The 24,448-nt window shown below is 45.7% G+C and overlaps 1 protein-coding gene across 1 annotated transcript; it reads left to right on the top strand.

The window, feature by feature from the left end:
- The first annotated feature begins 143 nt into the window (after window positions 1–143).
- Window positions 144–8,232, top strand: LOC123148295 (BRISC and BRCA1-A complex member 2). The gene is made up of 14 exons (XM_044567678.1): window positions 144–393; window positions 467–554; window positions 639–819; window positions 1,888–1,978; window positions 2,218–2,253; window positions 2,336–2,434; window positions 3,455–3,585; window positions 3,766–3,814; window positions 4,321–4,410; window positions 4,486–4,539; window positions 7,103–7,168; window positions 7,422–7,519; window positions 7,599–7,676; window positions 7,839–8,232. The coding sequence occupies exons 1-13, from the start codon at window positions 286–288 to the stop codon at window positions 7,666–7,668; spliced, it is 1,161 nt and encodes a 386-aa protein (XP_044423613.1). The 5' UTR covers window positions 144–285; the 3' UTR covers window positions 7,669–7,676; window positions 7,839–8,232.
- The last annotated feature ends 16,216 nt before the right edge of the window (window positions 8,233–24,448 follow it).

The following is a 24,448-nucleotide window of genomic DNA, read 5'->3' as shown; positions in this document are numbered from 1 at the left end:
TGAGGGGTCCGGTTGTAGATACTCTAACCGAGACACGGATCCAACGGCCAAAAGAACCGGATGCGCGAGAGGGCTTGAATTAGGTTTTTCTTTTTAGGGGTGGACTTGAATTAGGTGCAGTTTCTACTATCCTAAATTCTACATGGGCCGCAACGGACCAAACTCACCAGAGAAAGATCAGTCGGCCTACACCTCCTGCTGTTTGACCCTTTTCCAAACCCAAAGACAGTACTAGCAGAGAGGGAGCTGTCCCGAATCCGTCGGTTACCACGACTGCCGCCGGCGATGGCTCCCTCCGCCGACGTCGCCGCGCCCGCCCCGACCCCTCCGCTGGCGCCCCTCATCGCCGCGCAGCTCAAGTTCCTCCTCACCAACTCCAGTCTCCCCATCAAGGTACCTAGGGTGCTCACGACTGCTCCACCATTCCGGTCCCTCCTCTCACCTGCCTCCCCGCGCTCGCTTGCAGGTGGTGCAGATCTGGTCCGGATGCAGCAGCGGCCGCTACGCCGATCGCTTCACCCTCGGCATCCCCTTCTGCCTCGACTACGTCTACTGTAACGCACCCCTACCCACCCGCTCGCTGTAATGGCCTAGGGTTCGGTGCTCAGGTTTTCGCGGCTCTGATCTTGGTTTCGCAGGGGATTTCTTGTATAATGCGATGCACCCCAAGGTGGCGCCGGACGTCATATTCGGGCAGGGCGACGAGGGGTTCCAGCCGCTGGTCGATTATGACGAGTCCGGGAATGGGGGCAAGAGCTGCTTGGCACACTGGGATTACCGCGACCCCCGTGGCCTCCTCTGCCTCGTGGAGGAGCTCCGGTGATTCCCCTTTGCTTCTATGGTTCTCTATGCTGTCATGTGATCATTAGTGTTGTGTGTAATTGCTCTGTGTGCATGTTAATTGGACTGGAGGCGGTATGAGTTGGGAGTTGCGAACATGGGAATAGGGTTTCGATATGCAGGGGTGGATTCATCCATTTGACATTGCTGCGGTCTAGTTTGGATAACTAAAATCTTGCACAACCTATGTCATACTAAACGAATTGATGTGCGTGTTTTTTTTGTGTCGCTTCCTCTTCTCTCAAATGCATGTAAAGCTATGTTTTTAAAGCGTCCCTAAGGCGACGCCTAGGCGTCGAAGCGCTCCCCCTCCGCTTTGGAAAATCGACCGCTTTGGGCGCCTAGGCGTCCAAAGCGCCCGCCTAGGCGCCAAAGCCCCCCCCCCCCCCTCCCCCCCTCCCTAAGGCGGTAAGGCGTCGCCTTAAAAACATAGATGTAAAGGCAATGGAATAATCATGGAAGAAATAATGGCTGGCCCTTCTGTTTTTTCATATAGCAAAATGAGTCTAATATAATCTGACGGTACATGTGTCATATGAACAGAAAATGTGCTCCATCCAGTCTATTTATTTTTAGAAGACGTTAACTTTATCGTTTGGTTCCTAATTATACAGATATATTTCGTCATTTGCCTTTTGCACTTATTTATTTCATTCTCTCTGAAGCATTTATGCATAACATACAGGTGACCATCTTATTTCATTTTACTTGAAATAACTTAATGGAAGAAAAACTCAAATTAATGAAGTGTAAACACAAGGCCAGCAACTTGGTGATGATTAGGCCTGCACTTGGTTTGGCTAGGCATTTGTTGGGGCTGGGATATTGGTTAGAAATTCATCGAGTGAAGCTAGTGGTGGGTCCTCAACAAAAATCTGTACTGATATGTCAAGAGGAATTAGGAGTGCCAATGTAGTTGTTGGCTTGAAATAATGCTATCTTGAGATGAGCAGATTGTTGGTGCGCAGAGCATGCTTGAGATTGTACTGGTGCTTTTCGTGCTGAACTCATTTCTAAGCTATTTGCTGTTGGCTTAATTTTCTGCAGGTTATTATACATTGAGTACCAAAAGAAGCTGGTTGAGAAAGTGGATGATGCAAGACTGAAGTTTGAAATAAGCACAGTTCTTGCTAAGGAGGTAAATGTACCAAGTTTTCCCTTTTGACCTTTCTGTGGCATTGACTGCTTATCTTATGAAGTAACTAGAAGGTATTATTAATATTGTTTGGTTTAAATATAGTGACAAACATACATGCTCATGTGAATGAGTTGAAGATTGAGCCATTTGACTGGCTTATTACCAGTTTCGTTCTTCAGCTTGATTGTTGAAATCCATTTATCTTATAGATGACTTTTCCAATATTTGTGTTCAAACAGGGGATTGAAGTCTCCGTGGTATCATCAACTGGTAGGGTAAGTTCACAGTCTCCACGGCCATTTTCATCTCTGAAAGTTGATGCCTTTTCTTATATTGTATTTTCATATTTCTTTGTAGTCAGATGAGGTGAAATTTGCTGTCCCGCTTCTGGATTTAGACCTCAAAATGATGGTGCCTGGATGTCCTTGGAAACTTCCCCAAAAGATCCATCTGCAGGTTAACCTCTAAAACCACTCCTTACATGTACACATATGTGGACATGTAAAAATAGCTGTAACAATGTTAGTGATGTTTCTAGAAAATGAGTAATGATGATGATAATTGAGAAATATTTATACCAGCAAAATTTCAGCTGCTTATGCCGATACGAAATTGTAACACTATAACCATTATAGTATGGGGTCGTAAGGCCTCATTGAGGTACCCTAGGAGCTCAGGACCTATGCGGGTGCTACGGCAGCCGCACCACTATGGTAGGGATGAAGGAGACTGGCACTTGGTTAACTACTCCTTACTTTTGAATTTGACGCGCCTTGCTTCTTTCCCAGTCCCTTGCTAGCAAATCTGAAGGATACAAACAAATCACCTAATGATAGCAACTGCTCATAAGCTAGCAACTGACAATCCAGATCCCTAATTTAAAGTTTTGTCGTACTTCCTATTGCCCATTCGCCCGGCACATACATTACACTAGTTCATTTATTATTCTGGATTACTTGCCACATCTTTGTAACAAGGAGAGTGTGCATCTTCTCTAACCAAGATAACTGCATATGCATAGTAAACCATGTGAAGGTTGCAGTCATTGTTACCTAACAAGGGTAGTATGTACTGCTTAAGGATGTTCCAGCTATTGGATCTTACTACGATCAGAGCATTGTCATTATACAACATGCAAATGGCTCGGGGCATTTCCCTGTAAAAGAAAAGCATCAGGAGTTTCAGCAGTCAACAATCCCATTACTGCATAGATATGTTCTCTTTCGCTCAAGTGGTGACTTGGAAGTATCTGATGAATTGTCATGTGTCAAGGACTCAGTATGCAAACAATCTGGCAGAACTCCCCAAAATACTTCCTAGATAGCAGACAAATCATGCTACACATAAATAACAAATATATTTACTGCTAGACATGGTCACCACTGCTAACTTTGTATGTTTTATAATTTGGATAATTTAATGGAATTTAGGGGTTTTGTCATGCATTTGATAATGGACAGCTCGGCTATTTTGCAGGCCATATTTCCGGTTAGCAGTAGTTACCTCTCTGTTCCTTCTGCACCAGGACTGAAACTAACCTCAACTCCTGATTTGAAGTCATTTTTCTCTGTGGATGGTGTTAAGCTCCCTGCATGGGTAGATGGGATGTAAGTCAACTTGCGAGACTTCCAAATGAGTAAATGGTTAAACGAAGATTATCTCTTGTTGCATGTTATATGCCAAAACAGACCAGACCTGTGTGATACAATCTTCTGCTAAACATTTTCACCAAAAGAAACAGCATCACTTTGTCACTGATGATCTCCTCTTTGTCTAATTATGTAAAGGTGCATGGCTGAGTATATTCCCACTTTAGAAGAAGACCTTAAATTGCAGGTAATTATTGTTGCATTTTACCAGTATCTGTCCTGATCTGACTGTCTATTCTCACCGTTGGTGTTGTTATGCTATATCTTCTGTTGTGATGTCAACTCCATTCATATTAAACATGATATGTTAGTTAGGGATTGCGCAAGGGTTACTACTTCTGTCACATTAAAGCTGTGAGCATTTCTGTGCTCAAGATTTCATTATGGATCTGTCATTCCGAAAATGGTGCCAAGAACAGAAAAATGTAACTAGGAAAGGACATAGTAGGTTTTACGATATTGTTGACATCGTAGCTGTAAGCAGGAGACCTTTTGCCGTGTTGTAGCTTTTGCATTTTGACTTTTATTAGTAGACTTGTTTGGACGTATAAGCATGTAAGTTGTTAAATCCACTGGAAACTGAAATTTCACTATGGCTGAAGCATCTAATTGGTTAAACAAGGTATCAATTTTAGAACACCATTAATGGCACTGTTGGATTTTACAAGCTTATGTTTCTGAATTATATTGAAGGTCGTGGATGCATCAGCTTCAATCGGTTGCAGGAGACGATTCATTGAGGCCCTAGCTCCTGCTTTCGGGAGACCATTGGAGGCTGATCCGGTACTTGCTTCTCATTGTTTTCTTATGTTATTGTGGTTTTTGCCATGTCGTTTAACAACTCTGTCTATGTATCAGATTTTTTGCAGGAAAGCCACAGTTCTTTCCATTTCGGGGATTTTCACATTTCTGGTATGTCATTAAATGCGTAAATCTAGTTTTTTTTTCGTTTTTTCCACTGTGTGGAGCTAATCAATAAATAAAAGAATACATATAGTTCATTACCTTCCTACCAAGAGACGGAGCGAATATTAGGATTTTTAGCCACTCAAGCTGTGCGGGTTGCTGACCCATGATTGACCCTCCATGGTTGCATTTCACCATCCTTATTTAAAAAGTGCCAAGGGGATTCTCCTGTAATATATAAGGTCAGCGTTAGCATGTTGGACAAAGTGACCTGAACTCTGGCGTGTTTCCACCTGTCCGCGACTGTTCCTGCTGCCCACACCCTTTTCCACCGCGATTTCCCGCCGCTGCCGGTGCCTTTTTTCCGCCGCTCGCGGCTATAAAAGCCGTCTAGCGACTCCTCTATCTCCACTCCGCTCTCTGCTTCTCCCCGTCCCCTCCCCAGATCTGCCTGCGCCCTTTCTTCCGCCAATGCCATGCTGCGTCGCCGCCCCATCGGGAGCAGGGCCGCCGCGTGGCCTCCAAAAGAGGATGATGCGCCTATGAGGCGCAAGCTGCCGCCATCAGTGAGATGGGTGACATCGGGATGCTTGAGTCGGACGACGAGGATCCCGTCATCCCGCCCGTGCTTGTTGGACTCTTCCGCACGAGGGTCGCCCGCCGCGTCAACATTGTGCCATGGACGCGCCAGTGTCGCACCCTCACCTGTAGGGAGGCTTGGAACGCCCGCATTACTGCCTACCTTGCCCGCCCAGCCCCAGTCTTCTATGAGAACACAGCCTGGCGAAGTTCGACAAAGCCATGGCAGAATCGGCAGCGATGGATGCCAAGAGGGAGTGCGCCATCTGGGAATGAGCTGCTGCTCCTGATGTCGAGGAGGGCGCCTGTTTGGCATGGGAGTCGGACGCCCGCGACTCAAAGGCCACAGCCAGCATCGGCAAGTCCTGCGCTGGCTCGTCCTGCGGCATCTAGTTTAGTTTACTAATGTAGTTGTGTTGGAAATGTCGTCCCCTTCTCTAAAATGTCGCTAAAGTGACTAATCTTACTCCTGGATATGTACAATTTCACTAAAGCGGCTAATTTTGTCCCCATATATAAATGAACTATCACTTTGCAATGTCGTTCCAAGTGTTTGATGTTTATCTGACCGAAGTTTGGTTAAAAATCTATGCTAAACAGAAGTAGTTTTTTTTGAGTTGTTGCAAACAAAAAAAGGAAATGAAAGGGAAAATTATGGAGGCTGCATTTTGGAGAATCTGAGTCTGCACGTAGGTAGGCTTGGCAGCCTCCCAAAAATTATGGAGTGGGCTCCAAAACTATTTTGGAGGCTGGCGAAGTGGCGAATCTGCTAGATTGCTCCAAGTCTCAGGGGCTTCCCCTCGTGTCGTAAATACTTTCCTTACCCTTTTGCCAAATAAGCCTTCTTCTTTTTTGTTCTGGATATGTATTTTGTATTTGCATACAGCTGTCTGCAATTCTGTGTGGGGGCTGCTAGTAAATTAGAGCGGGGAGACCTGCCCTTGTGCATTCTGGTACCCGTGTCATCTGAGCTCTGTGACCCCATCCCCCTTTCTGGTGGCCAGCAGGCGGTGCCACCATCGCTTGAGGCAACATGGAAAATGTAAAAGAAAACAAAATCCAACTTTTAACTGAAAGCATACAGATGACCAACTTTTAACCCAAACAGTCAAATCCGATTGGAATATCAAGAGAGGGCGGGGTCGACCGATTTTGACATGGGAGGAGTCCGTTAAGAGAGACCTGAAGGATTGGAATATCGACAAAGAGCTAGCTATGGACAGGGGTGCGTGGAAGCTTGCTATCCATGTGCCAGAGCCATGAGTTGGTTGCGAGATCTTATGGGTTTCACCTCTAGCCTACCCCAACTTGCTTGGGACTAAAGGCTTTGTTGTTGTTGTTGTTGTAGTCAAATCCGAACTTCTGAATCTAATTACCAACTTTTAACTCATCGAATCACAAGATTCAATGCACAAACCAAACTTCTAACTCAATCAAAATGAACATTGGACTCATAAATTGCTAGCATTTCATTTTAGAATTGCCAAGCATGTTGAACCACAACCAACATCCATTTCTTGTACCAGAAACGGTGAAACGCACTAGAGCATGAAATGCCTTTTATACATTTGCTCCTACTTTGCGCTTTCACTTCATGTCACCCGTTCTAGCATTTTCCATTTAAGTTCTCTATCCGAATGAGGGAGTTTATTATAGACTGTTTGTTGCTGTAGTGTTTGTCATTTCATGGTAGTGACATGGCTGACATGTGGCACCCATGTCATCAAAACCACTAGGGAAACCAAACCACCCAAGTGTGAAAAGCACGGTTTGATGTTGCAATTCAAACGGTTTTATAGTTGAAGATTGAAAAGTGAACCTTTGCCAGAGTTCACTGTCGAATAGTAGACTTTTTCTTAGTAAGAATGCTCTCTATAAATTATTATGTTGGCATTTAGCACCATATATTTTGATTCTTTAGTCTCATATATACTTGTGTCTGGATTATCCACTAACCAGTAGTGACTTTTGACGCAATGTGATGTTGCAGGTTCACTTTGTCATCCCCCTTCAATTCCCCAAACAACAACCTATCCTGACTTTGCAGAGTTGTCAGGTATATTTATTTGGCTGATGGTTATTTGCGATATACTCCCACCGTACAAAGTTAGTACAAAGTTGAGACACTTATTTTCAGACGGAGGGAGTACATGCTTACTGGTTATTTCTTATGTAGATGCTTGATCAAAGGTCTTGCTTGTATGCAGTCTGTTGTTTTTGAATATAGATTTGGATGGTCGGTGGTAGTGACGGCTGTTGGTATTTTTGTTGCTTGTGCAGTAACGTTCTCATTCCTGATTCCTCTGCAGCACTGTAATTCCCAAGGTATACCTATCACGTCATCTCCAAAAAACAGCTATCCATGGAGTCCTAGATGGGAAGTGACAGAAATGGCGGAACGCATCTAGTAAGTCTTTCATTGTACCTGTCTTGCATCTGCAATGATTTTCAGAATCTTATTCGATATTTCCTTCACAAATTTATAGCGACTATCTCGCCGACGAGTGCCAGAATTTCAAGAAGTTATGCAGTGATGGTTTCCCTCAAGCAAAGTAGCCAAGGAGGTAATATTCTGGAGAACGAACTTTCCTCTATGGTTTCCCCCAAACAGAGTAGCTAAGGATGTAATGTCGTGAAGAACAGACTCTTCCTCTAGATGATTTTTAGTCGTGCTTCTTTTGCTGCGGAAGTGCAACTACTGATTGATTGTTGTCATCTCTGTCTAGGAAGCATCTCTACCCTTTTGGCTTGCACGCTCTGCCCGTAAACTGTAGTCCTCGACTATTTGTGTGACGAGCGAGGAGCAAGGAAGCAGCCTGACCAGGCAGTAGAATCAGTCCATAGGGCAAGAGAGTGCTTCTATCTGGCAAGTAAATTGTGTACAATAGCGTTGTTGGTTTGTTGATGCCACCCCTGTTGGTCATGGTGGTTTTGGGGGAGAAATGGCAATTCAGTTCTTCCCGTCTTGGGAGTTGTGTACATATGGATATTGGTCGTTGAATTCTCTCCAGTGTAAAGTTTGCTGCATGTGACAGTTGGAGTATGAACCGTTTTGTTCTTGAGCATCTGCGACAACTCTGGCGCGAACTCGAAGAAATCAGCTGCTTTTTTTTTTATCAAGTACTTGTCTGCATAAATATTCTCGCACCGTTATCCTGTCCGTCAGAGAAGAGGAAGTAGGAGTATGAATTCGTCAGTTTGCTTCCACTGGCAACGTTGTTTCGATATTAGATTAGATTATTTCAGTCAACTTTTTAAGGAGGTAGCCATCTCTGGTTACTTCCTCCGTCTCGGTTTACAAGGCAACTAGCTGTATATGTATTATATGTGATGAAAAATACTCCCCTCGTTCCTAAATATAAGTTTTTGGAGAGATTTCATTATGAACCACATACGGAGCAAAGTGAGTGAATTTATACTCTAAAATGCATCTAGGTATATCTGTATGTGGTCCATAGTAAAATATCTACAAAGACTTATATTTAGAAACGGAGGGAGTATATGTTTAGATACTATATCCGCTTAAGAATTCAATAATATACATTTTTGATGACATATAACTCATATTTAGTTAGTCAAATAGATGACCTAAAACTACGCACACCTCTAAACTGAGACGGAGGGAATACCATCGATTGCAGTTAGTCAAATAGGTGATCTAGAACTACATGTACACCCTCTAAACTGAGACTGTGAGAGTACCATCGATTGTAGCGCGTAATTACAAGGTGAGTTGGTCTGGTGGTTTGTGTCGCAGGTGTTTTATATTTGGCGGTTTACTCGATTAAAATGAAAAGGGAATGGCTGGGTGCCAGAATTCCCAATTTGGGCCAGTGGACTGTTCTCCACCCTTCATCTCCGATCTAACGGCTGCAAAGGTGTCTTCAACCTCTCGATGCATCTTTCAACCACCACACAAACCATCGGTCGAACCGCCTGCCACCACCGCCCGCGGCCGGTGGCGCTACCATGCAGCCTTGCCGCCCCGTCCTCCCTGGAAGCTCCTCCCATCGTCGTGCTACCGCTGCCCCGACCATCCCTCTAGGTCCGGGCCTCGCCGTTTTTTCTTCGGCAAACCTTCACCACCGTTGTGCTGCCGCCCCCCAGCAACTGCCGTGCTGCCTCCCCCATCCCTCACCCTAAGATAGATGATGGGGTAGCCTGCCCAACGAGGTCGTTCCTCCCCTCCGGCAGTTTCTTCGTTCAACAAAAAATTGACTGACCTAAATTCAAAAGTCAGGCGATTGACATGTAGCTATTGTAAAATAAAAATTTATGAACATTGCATGAAAGATCCAACATACATAGGTCCAAAAAGAAAATGTTACCATAGCATCGGACCCTCTGTTCACAAATATAAGAAGTTTTGAATATTTCAATTAAGTACATACAGACTGAATGAGTGAAAGTTAGAACATCTTATATTTACGAAATGTATATGAACGCTGCTATACAGACAACAAACACTGGATGAATTTCAGACGACGCAACATATCAAGCCGTTCATGCCAGTGGCGATGTTACTGTATATTACTCCCTCCGTCCGGGTTTATTGGGCCCTTAAGCCACAACACAAAGACCAAAGAGATACACGCATGTTGAGATTTAGGAAATAAATCTGCTTAATTTGCTCTCTAACTGCCCTATTAAATTGCCCCATTAACCAAAGTAGAGCATGCAGCGGCCGGCGTGCGCATGCAGCCTGCATGCATGCCCAATCGGCAAGGTTCCTGCGTCGGCTCCATTGCAACGATGCATGCGTGGGAGAGATTTCAGGTAATAAAGCAAGGTAATTAATGTACGGGCCTAATAAAATGGTACAACCATCTATGGCTCTCGGGCCCAATAAACCCGGACGGAGGGAGTAGGAAGCAGTGGCGAGTATTAGATGAAAATGAAGGAGGGGCTCAATGTTAACGGTGTGAAGAAAAAGACACAAACTCTCAACTTTTTTGTTCAAGTAAGGTTAAAATTTTGATACGAGATACGCAGCTGCCTTCTCCCTTAAGAAAAGCTTAGGGTTTCTCTGCCTTTCGTCGGCGTCACCATCGGTTCGCCTCGTCTCCGATGGCCTTAGGGCCATGACGACACAGTGGATCCCGGTCTTTGCCGGAGGGAGGCTTCTGTTTTAGATGTTTCTTCGAGTTTAGTTAAGGTCTATGTCCTGCTCAGGAAGCCGAAACGGCGGCGGCTCCTTGAAGATGGAATAAGGTTCTCCACGCCTAGCCCCGTCCCCGGTGTCCTTGGTGGATTTGCTCGGATCTGGTCGTAATTCGTCTACGTTTGTGTTTTTCAGGTTGTATCCTTCCGATCTATGCTACTCATCATCGGCGACGGTTGTTGTTCTGTTGTGCTGGTCCTATAGGGTCTTAGCACGACGACTTCCCAACTGTCTGATACAACACGTTTTGTCTGGTTCAAGTGAGGGAGGGCGCGAGCTTCAGTGCTTGTAGTCGTCGGTGGTCTATGGATCTGAATGTAATTTTATTATTTCTGGTGTTCGTTGCACTGTTATGGTTGAAAATGAATAGATCGAAAATTTTCTCGCAAAAAAAAATTATACGAGGCTGGGAAGAATACTAGTAATTTTTTCCCAGGGGCTTGAGCCTGTCGAAGCACCCCTCTTAGATTCGCCAGTGCTAGGAAGAATTTTTTTTATAAAAAATTAGCAATGACCCACAAGATCTTCCTGCTAGCTTTGCCACTGGTTTATGCGTAGAGTGAAGAAACACCGTTAAAACCTACATCGTCCAACGTTCGTCCGCAGAGTAGTCTCGATTGCATATACACGGTAGAAGGGTCAATGTTTCTCGGAGCTCCGGAATACACACAATATATTTTTACGAAATATTGCTGCATAATCCTAGCCTTCCACTTATTTGAGAATTTTATTAGAAGCTTGTAATACAAAGTTTCATAAAAACAATACTTTTTTTTGCATGTAATACGTGTCTCATTTATATTATAAAGATCAAAGTGCAAGTAACATAAAGACCGACATGACAACATTGAAAAGATAGCAGAACATCTATAAGCTTGACACCAACACCCGTCACCTACCTACAGCACCATCACAGCAGCCATCGAAGAAAAGAATGACGGATCACCTCCTCACCCGAGCTCGACACGGCTCCATCGCTGATATGCAGCTTTGCGGACCTCCAAGGTGGCTCGCCAAAAGTGAAACCCTTGTCATTGAACAAATCAGACCGGGGCAACACCCCGGACACACCATCGAACTCCAGATCTGGCACCCCACCACGACTAGAGACGCCGAAGGAGGAAACCATACCTGCCACCCACAAACTACGAACCCAGTACACGTTCCGTCTTCCAGATGTCGTCAATGCAGACGACAATTTGCATCCGTTCCTGGACTACCTCCCAAGTTCCTCACCGACGTTGGAGCAAACACCGTCGTAACGACGGAGACCGAGGACACAGTTTCATCATGAGGATGTCGCCGCCGCCACGCTATCCTTATTTGAACAGATTGATTTTCAAATTCATCCCTATCCATAGGACCGATGTCCTCCTCAGAAAATGATCCGAATAATCTTTATTCAGCGTCGTCATCGTCGTCGCCGAAACCAAAACGATGAACAGCCTAAAAACCTAGACTACTAAGAGTAAAAACGATTTCACACGCGTGGATTCCTCCCTCCCCCCCCCCCCCCCCCCCCCACACACACACACACACCAACAACCGAAGTCGTCGGCAAAAGGAAGCCGGCACGGGAAGATTGGCCTTTCCTGGCGGTGGCTAGGGTTTCAGCCGCCAGGACGAGAGGAAAAACAGGAACGTGCTACTTCACCGCCTGATATTTCACGGGATGCGTCATGGCAAATTGCCAATTAGAGCGAAAATACCGCCCCAAATAAATCGCTCAAAAAAAAGAGAGACCGCCGCGAATTCCACCTATTCCTGACCATCCAATCTCAGCCGCGAAGCCTTGCAGATCGGACGGCTGAGAGAGGGCACCCGCCAAACCCTAGCTACCACCCTCATCCATAAATACCAACCCCAGGCAGGCTCCCCGCCGCCGCAACCTTCTTCGTGCTTCAACCAACCCTTGCTATCCCATCTCCCTGTCCTTATTTTGACTTGTTTATGAACAAGTTGGGATTGACAATGAATCGATTAGTTAATCGCCTACTTGCGTGCAGTCCACTTGCTGTTTTCTTTGGTTCCATTCGTGCGTTTTCGATTCGTCTCCTGATGATTTTGTTATTCCAACTTGTTACTTGTTGGGGATGGGGAGGAGTGCAGATGACGACATGCATATCCTGCTTAAGGAGCAGAAGCTGGCTCTCCGGAGCAAGCCGTGTTGCTCTACTTCCATGACTCTGATGCGCGCTGCCTCCCCCTTTACCTCGCCTCCCGTGTTTCCGGATCTTCTGGTCTTTGGCTCGGGCATACTGCATTTGTTGTGACTTTAAATTTCTTATGTTTTTGTTGTTTTTGGATCTTTCCTCTTGGGATTTCTCTCGTTTTGCTTTTCTTCCGGATTTGAATCGTAAATCTAATGTCAGGGCGCCGTAACAACGAATCTGAACGGATTGTATTGATACATTTTTATTTAGTAACAACGGATCTGAACACAATGTATCGATATAGTTCAAACTGGCCTTCGATTTTCATTTTTGTTTAAAAGCAGATACAACACGAGGCTACAAGTCGTTTTACTAGCACTGAAACAAGCAAGTAGGGTATGAAGGCATACGTCATACGAGTAGGAAAGCACTACATAACTCAGAGAATGTATTGCAAAATGACGCAGAAGACCTACACGTTCCTCGTGAAAGCCCGACGCCCCATCTCTCCGCCGTCGGCCCAAACCTGGAGCAGGAGTAGCCCCTTGCCAGAGTGGTGTTCACGAACAACAGCAGTCACCAGTTCAAAAGAACCGGATCTAAATTCCCAGACAAATGTCTATCGGAGACGCCCCTCGTTTAGGATGCTACCCGAGCCGCTCCTGCACCCGGTCCGTGGTCGACGCCAACTCACAGGTAACAGATGATCAGATCCCTCTCCCACAAGCCGCCAACGACCCTCTTCTCCTGGTTGGAGCAAGAGCCAGGGTACCTTTATTCAAGAACTCCACGTGACTCTAACGCGCCGAAGACCCGGGTGAAGCCCCGCACATATTGTTGACAGCAAAATAGTTGCGTAGCAACTAAATTATCGAACAGGTTACCCGGTCGAGAAACAGAAACTTCAACGGATCGATAGCAAAAGGAACCTAAGGCCTTCCACTACGTAGGCCAAAAGTGATGCCAAATTTATTTTTTGATATTTGGCACCGATGCCCTACATTGTCAAGCCGATGCCAAATAAAAATTCATGGGCACCGGAGCATCTACTTGCTCCGAAGCCAAATCCATCGAGCAAATAAAGTAAGGGCGTTCTATTGTAGTGAGTCAGGAAGGAGGGCAGTGAGCCAGGAAGGAGAGACGCTGGCAGTGGGGTGTCTTGGCCTGGTCTATACTATTTTATGTATGTGGGTCCAAGCTTCAATCGTTGCTAACTTCTCAACATGGTGTGAGCGGTGCTAAATATTTTGTATCTGACATAGATGTGTATGTGGTAAACTTTTTAGAGTTTTGGCACCTAATACATAGTGGAAGGCCTAAGTGGCGTCTATGCCCCGTTTGCTGGGTGCAGCAGTGTAGGAGATCTTGAACAGTTGTTGAGCCGTTGTTCGTAGATTGCATCTCATCATCGAAGACAACCATGAGAACCCTCACAAAGACCTTTTGGTGGCCACCACAGTCCGTAGTGAGGCTGTAGTGGTCACCACTCGGACCAACACCGATGGCAGAGCACAACATGGTTGACTGCCATTTTGTCGAAAACAGCTCTGCCCATGCCCGTTGGTCAACGGGTTAACATGGTTAGATCTAGAGCACGAAAGGCAGATCCCACTTACCGATGCACACCCACACGAAATGCACCCGTCCCTAGACCAAGAGTGCACTGGCTACCAAAACGATGCCGCTCCTCTTGATCGGAGCACTACACCTGGCCTGAGCACGCCAACCTCACACCTGAACCATGCCTTCACGTCGTTGCCTTGCAACCGCGCCTAGGAAGCCTAGATCCGTGCCATCGTCGGGCGGAGGATGAAAGCCCCGCCGTCGTCCTTAGAGACTTGAGGGCTTGCCCTCCGGCCCTTTTTGGTAGCGGTGAGGAGGAGGGGGAGGAAGAGAAAGCCGGTGGCAGCGAGGTTGGTCAGCAACCAGAGTTGTTCGTGAAGAGACGCGGGGGCCTCCAGAATTTTAGGATCAGACGTTTGCTCTTGTTGTGCTCAACCTTGCCCGGATTACTTTCGACTGACCCAACAACACTCTTTCCTAACACACACGCGACCCTTCTCGAGAGCTACACTAGAGAGGAGGAATCGGTGGCATCTTCATCTTTCTGGTCCTTCAATCACCGTCTCCGGGTGCCCTCGGGGCGGTTGGAGGTTGGGGGAACCACAGATCCAGCTGGGACATGTATATATGTTGACGGCTAAATTTGACAGAGTAGAAATATGGACCGTGAATCAAAACATTAGTCTCAATGATGTTGATCTGCTAGCGTGTGTTCTAAGCTAAAGGTTGTTGTCTCCAAAACAAAAGGGTGAAGGTTGCTCCCTAAGTGAAGATGTCCACACGCCTATGGAGTTGAAATGGTAGGTTAGTACATGAAGTTTTAGATTCAGACTTCGGTATTATTCATGTATGGAGTAATCAATTTGTCGGATGAGATTGTTGTGATAGAAGTACGCTTGGTTTTTTGTGGACTTCGAGAGGAGCGGGCGCGGCTGGTTTGCCTAGTTTTTATTTTCAGGGATGTATTTAGATCTCAGTCGACAGAGACTTAACCAAGTCTTAAAATAGGCTTTCGCCTCACTTTTTATAGATAAAGCAATGGTCCATACATCAAGCATCCGAGTCTCATACGAAGAACGATAGTTGGGACCACAACACAGACAAGCCTAAGAAAGCATAAAAGAAATAAGAAAAAAAGCCACCTAGTGATAGCCGCCAAGCGACACTAAGATGATGATAGCCAATGCGAGCAAGGAATTTGAATAAAGAGTCAGACGCCTTCCTTGGAAAGACCTTCTCAATCACCATTGTATTATGAGTCGTTCATAGTGTCCAAGACATTGCCGCAAAGATAAGCCAAAATAGGCGGCGGTGTTGCTACAATTGCGTAGCCATGTACTGGAAAAAGCCCACAAGGTTCAGGGCCTCCCAGTCGGGCCACAATGTATCGTGTACGAACGTCCTTAGTACCCTTGTCGCCGTACAGGAGAATAAGATATGGGTCTTGGTTGTGCAGAGGGGGCACAGGCCATTCCCTGGGTCATGCCTCTTAAGTACCTCTGTCCCTGAAGGGAGGCGATTTTGAAGTAACTTCCACACAAAGATTTTAATCTTTAGGGGAACGGGGGCTTTCGACAATGGTGCTAGCCAAGGTGTGGAAGGTGACTGGCATAGAGCATTGTATGTCGTGCTAACCGAAAACTCCGCCATCAGGGCGAGCCGCCATGACACAGTGTCCGAATAGTTCGGAAGCATCAGTGGTACGGCAGCCCGAAGTCTAGACCAGTCTTCACTCTCTGCTTGCCCAAAAGTACGACAGAATTGGATATTCCACTGTCCAGCATGGAGTGCCGAGGAGGCAAGTGCGGACGGGTCCACACAGATTGAGAATAATCCAGGGAAACTCACGTGTAGTGGCTTAGTACCCAACCAGGGTCCAGCCAGAATTGGGTCCCGCCCCATTCCCTATGGAGAAGGAAATCCCTAGGCTGATGCCCTCCTTGATCCTTTGGATGGAGCGCCAAAACATTCCTCCTGTCCGAGAGCATGCTAGGAGGGGCTCACCTCGAAGGTATTTTGCCCGAAGCTGAAGCCATAGGCCTCCCTCACCGCGTAGGATCTGCCAGACCCATCTCAACCTGAGCGCGACGTTCATACGTCGGGAGGCCACAATGCCCAGACCCCCTTGGTCCTTGGGCAAACAAATGTCTGCCCACTTGACCATGTGATACTTTCGGCAGCCATCAACTGTTTGCCAAAAGAGCCCGACGAGGTTGAGGGAGTCCTGGATGAAGGGGTCCTCGGGCGTCCGGGCTATGTAACATGGGCCGGACTGATGGGCTATGAAGATACAAGACATAAGAATTCCTCCCGTGTCCGGATGGGACTCTCCTTTGCGTGGATGGCAAGCTTGGCGTTTGGATATGTAGATTCCTTCCTTTGTAAACCGACTCTGTACAACCCCAGGCCCATCCGTGTCTATATAAACCGGAGGGTTTAGTCCATAGAGGCAAGATCATAATCATACAAGCTAGACTTCTAGGGTTTAGCCACAACGATCTCGTGGTAGATCAACTCTTGTAATCCTCATATTCATCAATATCAATCAAGCAGGACATAGGGTATTACCTCCATCAAGAGGGCCCGAACCTGGGTAAACACCGTGCCCCTTGTCTTATGTTACCATCGACCCTAGATGCACAGTTCGGGACCCCCTACCCGATATCTGCCGTTTTTTGACACCGACATTGGTGCTTTCATTGAGAGTTCCACTGTGTCGTCGCCAAAAGGTTCGATGGCTCTATCAATCATCTACAACAATACTGCCCTGGGTGAGGTTTTCCTCCCCGGTCAGATCTTTGTGTTCGACGGCTTCGCACTGCGGGCCAATTCGTTTGGCCATCTAGAGCAGATCGAAAGCTACGCCCCAGGTCACCAAATTAGTTTTGGAAACTTGGATTATGTCGCTGACATTCGAGGAGACTTGATCTTCCAAGGATTCACGACCCCAACCTCTGCCTTGGCCTTAGAGCCAGAGCGCGTCGCCAGGTCCGAAGACGGGATTTCTAAACCCGCCGGACTATCTGTGGCCACTGGGCCCCAGTACGGGAGAGCCGGAGGAAGCAATGTCGCTGGCAACCATCACAAAGCTGGACTCTTCCCCGGACATTGGCTTCGAACTCTCAGAGTCAGCATCGTGTGAGCTCGGCCGAGGAATCCCCTTCCTGCCGTTCTCCATGGGTTCTCTTCTCCCTAGCCAAACCTCGCCTTTAAGCGAGGCTCTGGACTTGATGCGATCCCTCATCACTACAGAGGAGCAATGTCCGAACTACGCCCAACCCGGACTAGGGGCTGAGAGCGGGGAATTTTATGTCCCACCCACCACCCGCTTCATTGCCACAGTCGAGGACTTAACTGACATGCTCGATTACGGCTCCGAAGACATCGACGGTATGGACCACGATGCTGGAGAAGAGCAGGCCCAAAGCCCGCCGTTTACCGGATGTTGGACGGTTCGTATGACGTGTACATGGTGGATGCACCCAAGGAGGGTGACGACGATAATGAGAAAAATCCAGTAAAGGATAAACCTTCTGAGATACAACCAAAACGCCGATGACGCCGACCTAAATCGCGCCGCAGCAAAGACAACAATACCGGCACGGGAGACAACAATACTTCGGACGATGCCAAAGACCAAGAAAACCCCGTCGAGCAAAACTCCGAACAAGACGGTCGGGAGGATGGGCAAGTTAGCCCTGATGAAAAGGACGCAAACAAAGACTCGGAGGACAGTAATTACCTTCCACCCTCCGAGGATGAGGTGAGTGTTGGGTTTCGTAGTAATTTCAAAATTTTCCTACGCTCACGCAAGATCATGTGATGCATAGCAACGAGATGAGAGAGTGTTGTCTACGTACCCACGCAGACCGACTGCGGAAGCGTTGACGCAACGTAGAGGAAGTAGTCGTACGTCTTCACGATTCAACCGATCAAGCACCGAAACTACGGCACCTTCGAGTTCGAGCACACATTCAGCTCGATGATGATCCCCGGACTCCGATCCAGCAAAGTGTCGGGGAAGAGTTCCGTCAGCACGACGGCGTGGTGACGATCTTGATGCACTACAGCAGCAGGGCTTCGCCTAAACTCCGCTACAGTATTATCGAGGACTATGGTGGCTGGGGGCACCGCACACGGCTAAGGAATAGGTCACGTGGATCAACTTGTGTGTTTCTGGGGTGCCTCTGCCTCAGTATATAAAGGACTAGAGGGGGGAGGCTGGCCGACCATAGGAGGCGCGCCAGGAGAGTCCTACTCCCTCTGGGAGTAGGATTCCCCCGCCCCCCCCAATCCTAGTTGGAATAGGATTCGCGGAGGGGGAAAAGAGAGAGAGGGGGCCGACCACCTCTCCTAGTCCTAATAGGACTAGGGGAAGGGGGAGGCGTGCAGCCCATGTAGGGCTGCCTCTTCTCCTTTCCACTAAGGCCCATCATGGCCCATTTAGCTCCCGTGGGGTTCCGGTAACCTCCCCGGTACTCCGGTAAAATCCTACTCCCAGGCTTCCCCACGGGAGCTAAATGGGCCATGATGGGCCTTAGTATTACCCATGTAGGGCTGCCTCTTCTCCTTGCCTGAGATAACGAGATCGAATCTCGTTACCGGCAAGTCTCTTTACTCGTTCTGTAATACATCATCTCGCAACTAACTCATTAGTTGCAATGCTTGCAAGGCTTATGTGATGTGCATTACCGAGAGGGCCCAGAGATACCTCTCCGACAATCGGAGTGACAAAACCTAATCTCGAAATACGCCAACCCAACATGTACCTTTGGAGACACCTGTAGTACTCCTTTATAATCACCCAGTTACGTTGTGACGTTTGGTAGTACCCAAAGTGTTCCTTCGGTAAACGGGAGTTGCATAATCTTATAGTTATAGGAACATGTATAAGTCATGAAGAAAGCAATAGCAACATACTAAACGATCGGGTGCTAAGCTAATGGAATGGGTCATGTCAATCAGATCATTCTCTTAATGATGTGATCTTGTTAATCAAATAACAACTCATTGTTCATGGTTAGGAAACATAACCATCTTTGATTAACGAGCTAGTCAAGTAGAGGCATACTAGTGACACTTTGTTTGTCTATGTATTCACACATGTATTATGTTTCCGGTTAATACAATTCTAGCATGAATAATGAACCTTTATCATGATTATAAGGAAATAAATAATAACTTTATTATTGCCTCTAGGGCATATTTCCTTCAGTCTCCCACTTGCACTAGAGTTAATAATCTAGATTACACCGTAATGATTCTAACACCCATGGAGCCTTGGTGCCGATCATGTTTTGCTCGTGGAAGAGGCTTAGTCAACGGGTCTGCAACATTCAGATCCGTATGTATCTTGCAAATCTCTATGTCTCCCACCTGGACTAGATCCCGGATGGAATTGAAGCGTCTCTTGATGTGCTTGGTTCTCTTGTGAAATCTGGATTCCTTTGCCAAGGCAATTGCACCAGTATTGTCACAAAAGATTTTCATTGGACCCGATGCACTAGGTATGATACCTAGATCGGATATGAACTCCTTCATCCAGACTCCTTCGTTCGCTGCTTCCGAAGCAGCTATGTACTCCGCTTCACATGTAGATCCCGCTACGACGCTTTGTTTAGTACTGCACCAACTGACAGCTCCACCGTTTAATGTAAACACGTATCCGGTTTGCGATTTAGAATCGTCCGGATCAGTGTCAAAGCTTGCATCAACGTAACCTTTTACGACGAGCTCTTTGTCACCTCCATATACGAGAAACATATCCTTAGTCCTTTTCAGGTATTTCAGGATGTTCTTGACCGCTGTCCAGTGATCCACTCCTGGATTACTTTGGTACCTCCCTGCTAGACTTATAGCAAGGCACACATCAGGTCTGGTACACAGCATTGCATACATGATAGATCCTATCGCTGATGCATAGGGAACATCTTTCATATTCTCTCTATCTTCTGCAGTGGTCGGGCATTGAGTCTTACTCAATTTCACACCTTGTAACACAGGCAAGAATCCTTTCTTTGCTTGATCCATTTTGAACTTCTTCAAAATCTTGTCAAGGTATGTGCTTTGTGAAAGTCCAATTAAGCGTTTTGATCTATCTCTATAGATCTTTATGCCTAATATGTAAGCAGCTTCACCGAGGTCTTTCATTGAAATACTCTTATTCAAGTACCCCTTTATGCTATCCAGAAATTCTATATTATTTGCAATCAGTAATATGTCATCCACATATAATATCTGAAATGCTACAGAGCTCCCACTCACTTTCTTGTAAATACAGGCTTCACCGAAAGTCTGTATAAAACCAAATGCTTTGATCACACTATCAAAGCGTTTATTCCAACTCCGAGAGGCTTGCACCAGTCCATAAATGGATCGCTGGAGCTTGCACACTTTGTTAGCTCCCTTTGGATCGACAAAACCTTCTGGTTGCATCATATACAACTCTTCTTCCAGAAATCCATTCAGGAATGCAGTTTTGACATCCATTTGCCAAATTTCATAATCATAAAATGCGGCAATTGCTAACATGATTCGGACAGACTTAAGCATCGCTACAGGTGAGAAAGTCTCATCATAGTCAATCCCTTGAACTTGTCGAAAACCTTTTGCGACAAGTCGAGCTTTGTAGACAGTAACATTACCGTCAGCGTCAGTCTTCTTCTTGAAGATCCATTTATTCTCAATTGCTTGCCGATCATCGGGCAAGTCAACCAAAGTCCATACTTTTTTCTCATACATGGATCCCATCTCAGATTTCATGGCTTCAAGCCATTTTGCGGAATCTGGGCTCACCATTGCTTCTTCATAGTTCGTAGGTTCATCATGATCTAGTAGCATGACTTCCAGAACAGGATTACCGTACCACTCTGGCACGGATCTCACTCTGGTTGATCTACGAGGTTTAGTAGTATCTTGATCTGAAATTTCATGATCATTATCATTAGTTTCCTCATTAACTGGTGTAGGTGTCACTGGAACAGTTTTCTGTGATGTACTACTTTCCAGTAAGGGAGCAGGCACGGTTACCTCGTCAAGTTCTACTTTCCTCCCACTCACTTCTTTCGAGAGAAACTCCTTCTCTAGAAAGTTTCTGAATTTAGCAACAAAAGTCTTGCCTTCGGATCTGTGATAGAAGGTGTATCCAATAGTTTCCTTTGGATATCCTATGAAGACACATTTCTCCGATTTGGGTTCGAGCTTATCAGGTTGAAGCTTTTTAACATAAGCATCGCAACCCCAAACTTTCAGAAACGACAACTTTGGTTTCTTGCCAAACCATAGTTCATAAGGCGTCGTCTCAACGGATTTTGATGGTGCCCTATTTAACGTGAATGCGGCCGTCTCTAGAGCGTATCCCCAAAACGATAGCGGTAAATCAGTAAGAGACATCATAGATCACACCATATCTAGTAAAGTACGATTATGACGTTCAGACACACCATTACGCTGTGGTGTTCCGGGTGGCGTGAGTTGTGAAACTATTCCACAATTTTTCAAATGTACACCAAACTCGTAACTCAAATATTCTCCTCCACGATCAGATCGTAGAAACTTTATTTTCTTGCTACGATGATTTTCAACTTCACTCTGAAATTCCTTGAACTTTTCAAATGTTTCAGACTTATGTTTCATTAAGTAGATATACCCATATCTGCTTAAATCATCTGTGAAGGTGAGAAAATAATGATATCCGCCACGAGCCTCAATATTCATCGGACCACATACATCTGTATGTATGATTTCCAACAAATCTGTTGCTCTCTCCATAGTACCGGAGAACGGTGTTTTGGTCATCTTGCCCATGAGGCACGGTTCGCAAGTACCAAGTGATTCATAATCAAGTGGTTCCAAAAGTCCATCAGAATGGAGTTTCTTCATGCGCTTTACACCGATATGACCTAAACGGCAGTGCCACAAATAAGTTGCACTCTCATTATCAACTCTGCATCTTTTGGCTTCAACATTATGAATATGTGTGTTACTACTATCGAGATTCAACAAGAATAGACCACTCTTCAAGGGTGCATGACCATAAAAGATATTACTCATATAAATAGAACAACCATTATTCTCTGATTTAAATGAATAACCGTCTCGCATCAAACAAGATCCAGATATAATGTTCATGCTTAACGCTGGCACCAAATAACAATTATTTAGGTCTAATACTAATCCCGAAGGTAGATGTAGAGGTAGCGTGCCGACTGCGATCACATCGACTTTGGAACCGTTTCCCACGCGCATCGTCACCTCGTCCTTAACCAATCTTCGCTTGATCCGTAGTCCCTGTTTCGAGTTGCAAATATTAGCAACAGAACCAATATCAAATACCCAGGTGCTACTGCGAGCATTAGTAAGGTACACATCAATAACATGTATATCACATATACCTTTGTTCACCTTGCCATCCTTCTTATCCGCCAAATACTTGGGGCAGTTCCGCTTCCAGTGACCAGTCTGCTTGCAATAGAAGCACTCAGTTTCAGGCTTAGGTCCAGGTTTGGGTTTCTTCTCTTGAGTAGCAACTTGTTTGCCGTTCTTTTTGAAGTTCCCCTTCTTCTTCCCTTTGCCCCTTTTCTTGAAACTAGTGGTCTTGCTGACCATCAACACTTGATGCTCCTTCTTGATTTCTACCTCCGCAGCTTTCAGCATCGCGAAGAGCTCGGGAATAGTCTTGTTCATCCCTTGCATATTATAGTTCATCACGAAGCTCTTGTAGCTTGGTGGCAGTGATTGAAGAATTCTGTCAATGACGCAATCATCTGGAAGATTAACTCCCAATTGAATCAAGTGATTATTATACCCAGAAATTTTGAGTATATGCTCACTGACAGAACTGTTCTCCTCCATCTTGCAGCTATAGAACTTATTGGAGACTTCATATCTCTCAATTCAGGCATTTGCTTGAAATATTAACTTCAACTCCTGGAACATCTCATATGCTCCATGACGTTCAAAACATCGTTGAAGTCCCGATTCTAAGCCGTAAAGCATGGCACACTGAACTATCGAGTAGTCATCAGCTTTGCTCTGCCAGACGTTCATAACATCCGGCGTTGCTCCTGCAGCAGGCCTGGCACCCAGCGGTGCTTCCAGGACGTAATTCTTCTGTGCAGCAATGAGGATAATCCTCAAGTTACGGACCCAGTCCGTGTAATTGCTACCATCATCTTTCAACTTTGTTTTCTCAAGGAACGCATTAAAATTCAACGGAACAACAGCACGAGCCATCTATCTACAATCAAACATCAACAAGCAAGATACTAATCAGGTACTAAGTTTCATGATAAATTTAAGTTCAGTTAATCAAATTAATTAAAGAACTCCCACTTAGATAGACATCCCTCTAATCCTCTAAGTGATTACGTGATCCAAATCAACTAAACCATAACCGATCATCACGTGAGATGGAGTAGTTTTCAATGGTGAACATCGTTATGTTGATCATATCTACTATATGATTCACGCTCGACCTTTCGGTCTTCGTGTTCCGAGGCCATATCTGTATATGCTTGGCTCGTCAAGTATAACCTGAGTATTCCGCGTGTGCAACTGTTTTGCACCTGTTGTATTTGAACGTAGAACCTATCACACCCGATCATCACGTGGTGTCTCAGCACGAAGAACTTTTGCAACGGTGCATACTCAGGGAGAACACTTTCTTGATAATTTAGTGAGAGATCATCTTATAATGCTACATTCAATCAAAGCAAGATAAGATGCATAAAAGGATAAACATCACATGCAATCAATATAAGTGATATGATATGGCCATCATCTTGTGCTTGTGATCTCCATCTCCGAAGCACCGTCGTGATCACCATCGTCACCGGCGTGACACCTTGATCTCCATCGTAGCATCGTTGTCGTCTCGCCAAACTTGTGCTTCCACGACTATTACTACCGCTTAGTAATAAAGTAAAGCATTACATCGCGATTTCATTGCATACAATAAAACGACAACCATAAGGCTCCTGCCAGTTGCCGATAACTCGGTTACAAAACATGATCATCTCATACAATAAAATTCAGCATCATGTCTTGACCATATCACATCACAACATGCCCTGCAAAAATAAGTTAGACATCCTCTACTTTGTTCTTGCAAGTTTTACGTGGCTGCTACGGGCTTAAGCAAGAACCAATCTCACCTACGCATCAAAACCACAACGATAGTTTGTCAAATAGACTCCGTTTTAACCTTCGCAAGGACCGGGCGTAGCCATACTTGGTTCAACTAAAGTTGGAGAGACAGTCGCCCGCAAGCCACCTATGTGCAAAGCACGTCGGGGGAACCGGTCTCGCGTAAGCGTACGCGTAATGTTGGTCCGGGTCGTCTCGTCCAACAATGCCGCCGAACCAAAGTATGACATGCTGGTAGGCAGTATGACTTATATCGCCCACAACTCACTTGTGTTCTACTCGTGCATATAACATCAACATAAATAACCTAGGC

Source organism: Triticum aestivum, chromosome 7A (genome assembly GCF_018294505.1).
Source record: "Triticum aestivum cultivar Chinese Spring chromosome 7A, IWGSC CS RefSeq v2.1, whole genome shotgun sequence".
Lineage (NCBI taxonomy): Eukaryota > Viridiplantae > Streptophyta > Magnoliopsida > Poales > Poaceae > Triticum > Triticum aestivum.
Note: the sequence above shows the minus strand (reverse complement) of the source record. Positions and strands in the feature narration are given on the sequence as shown.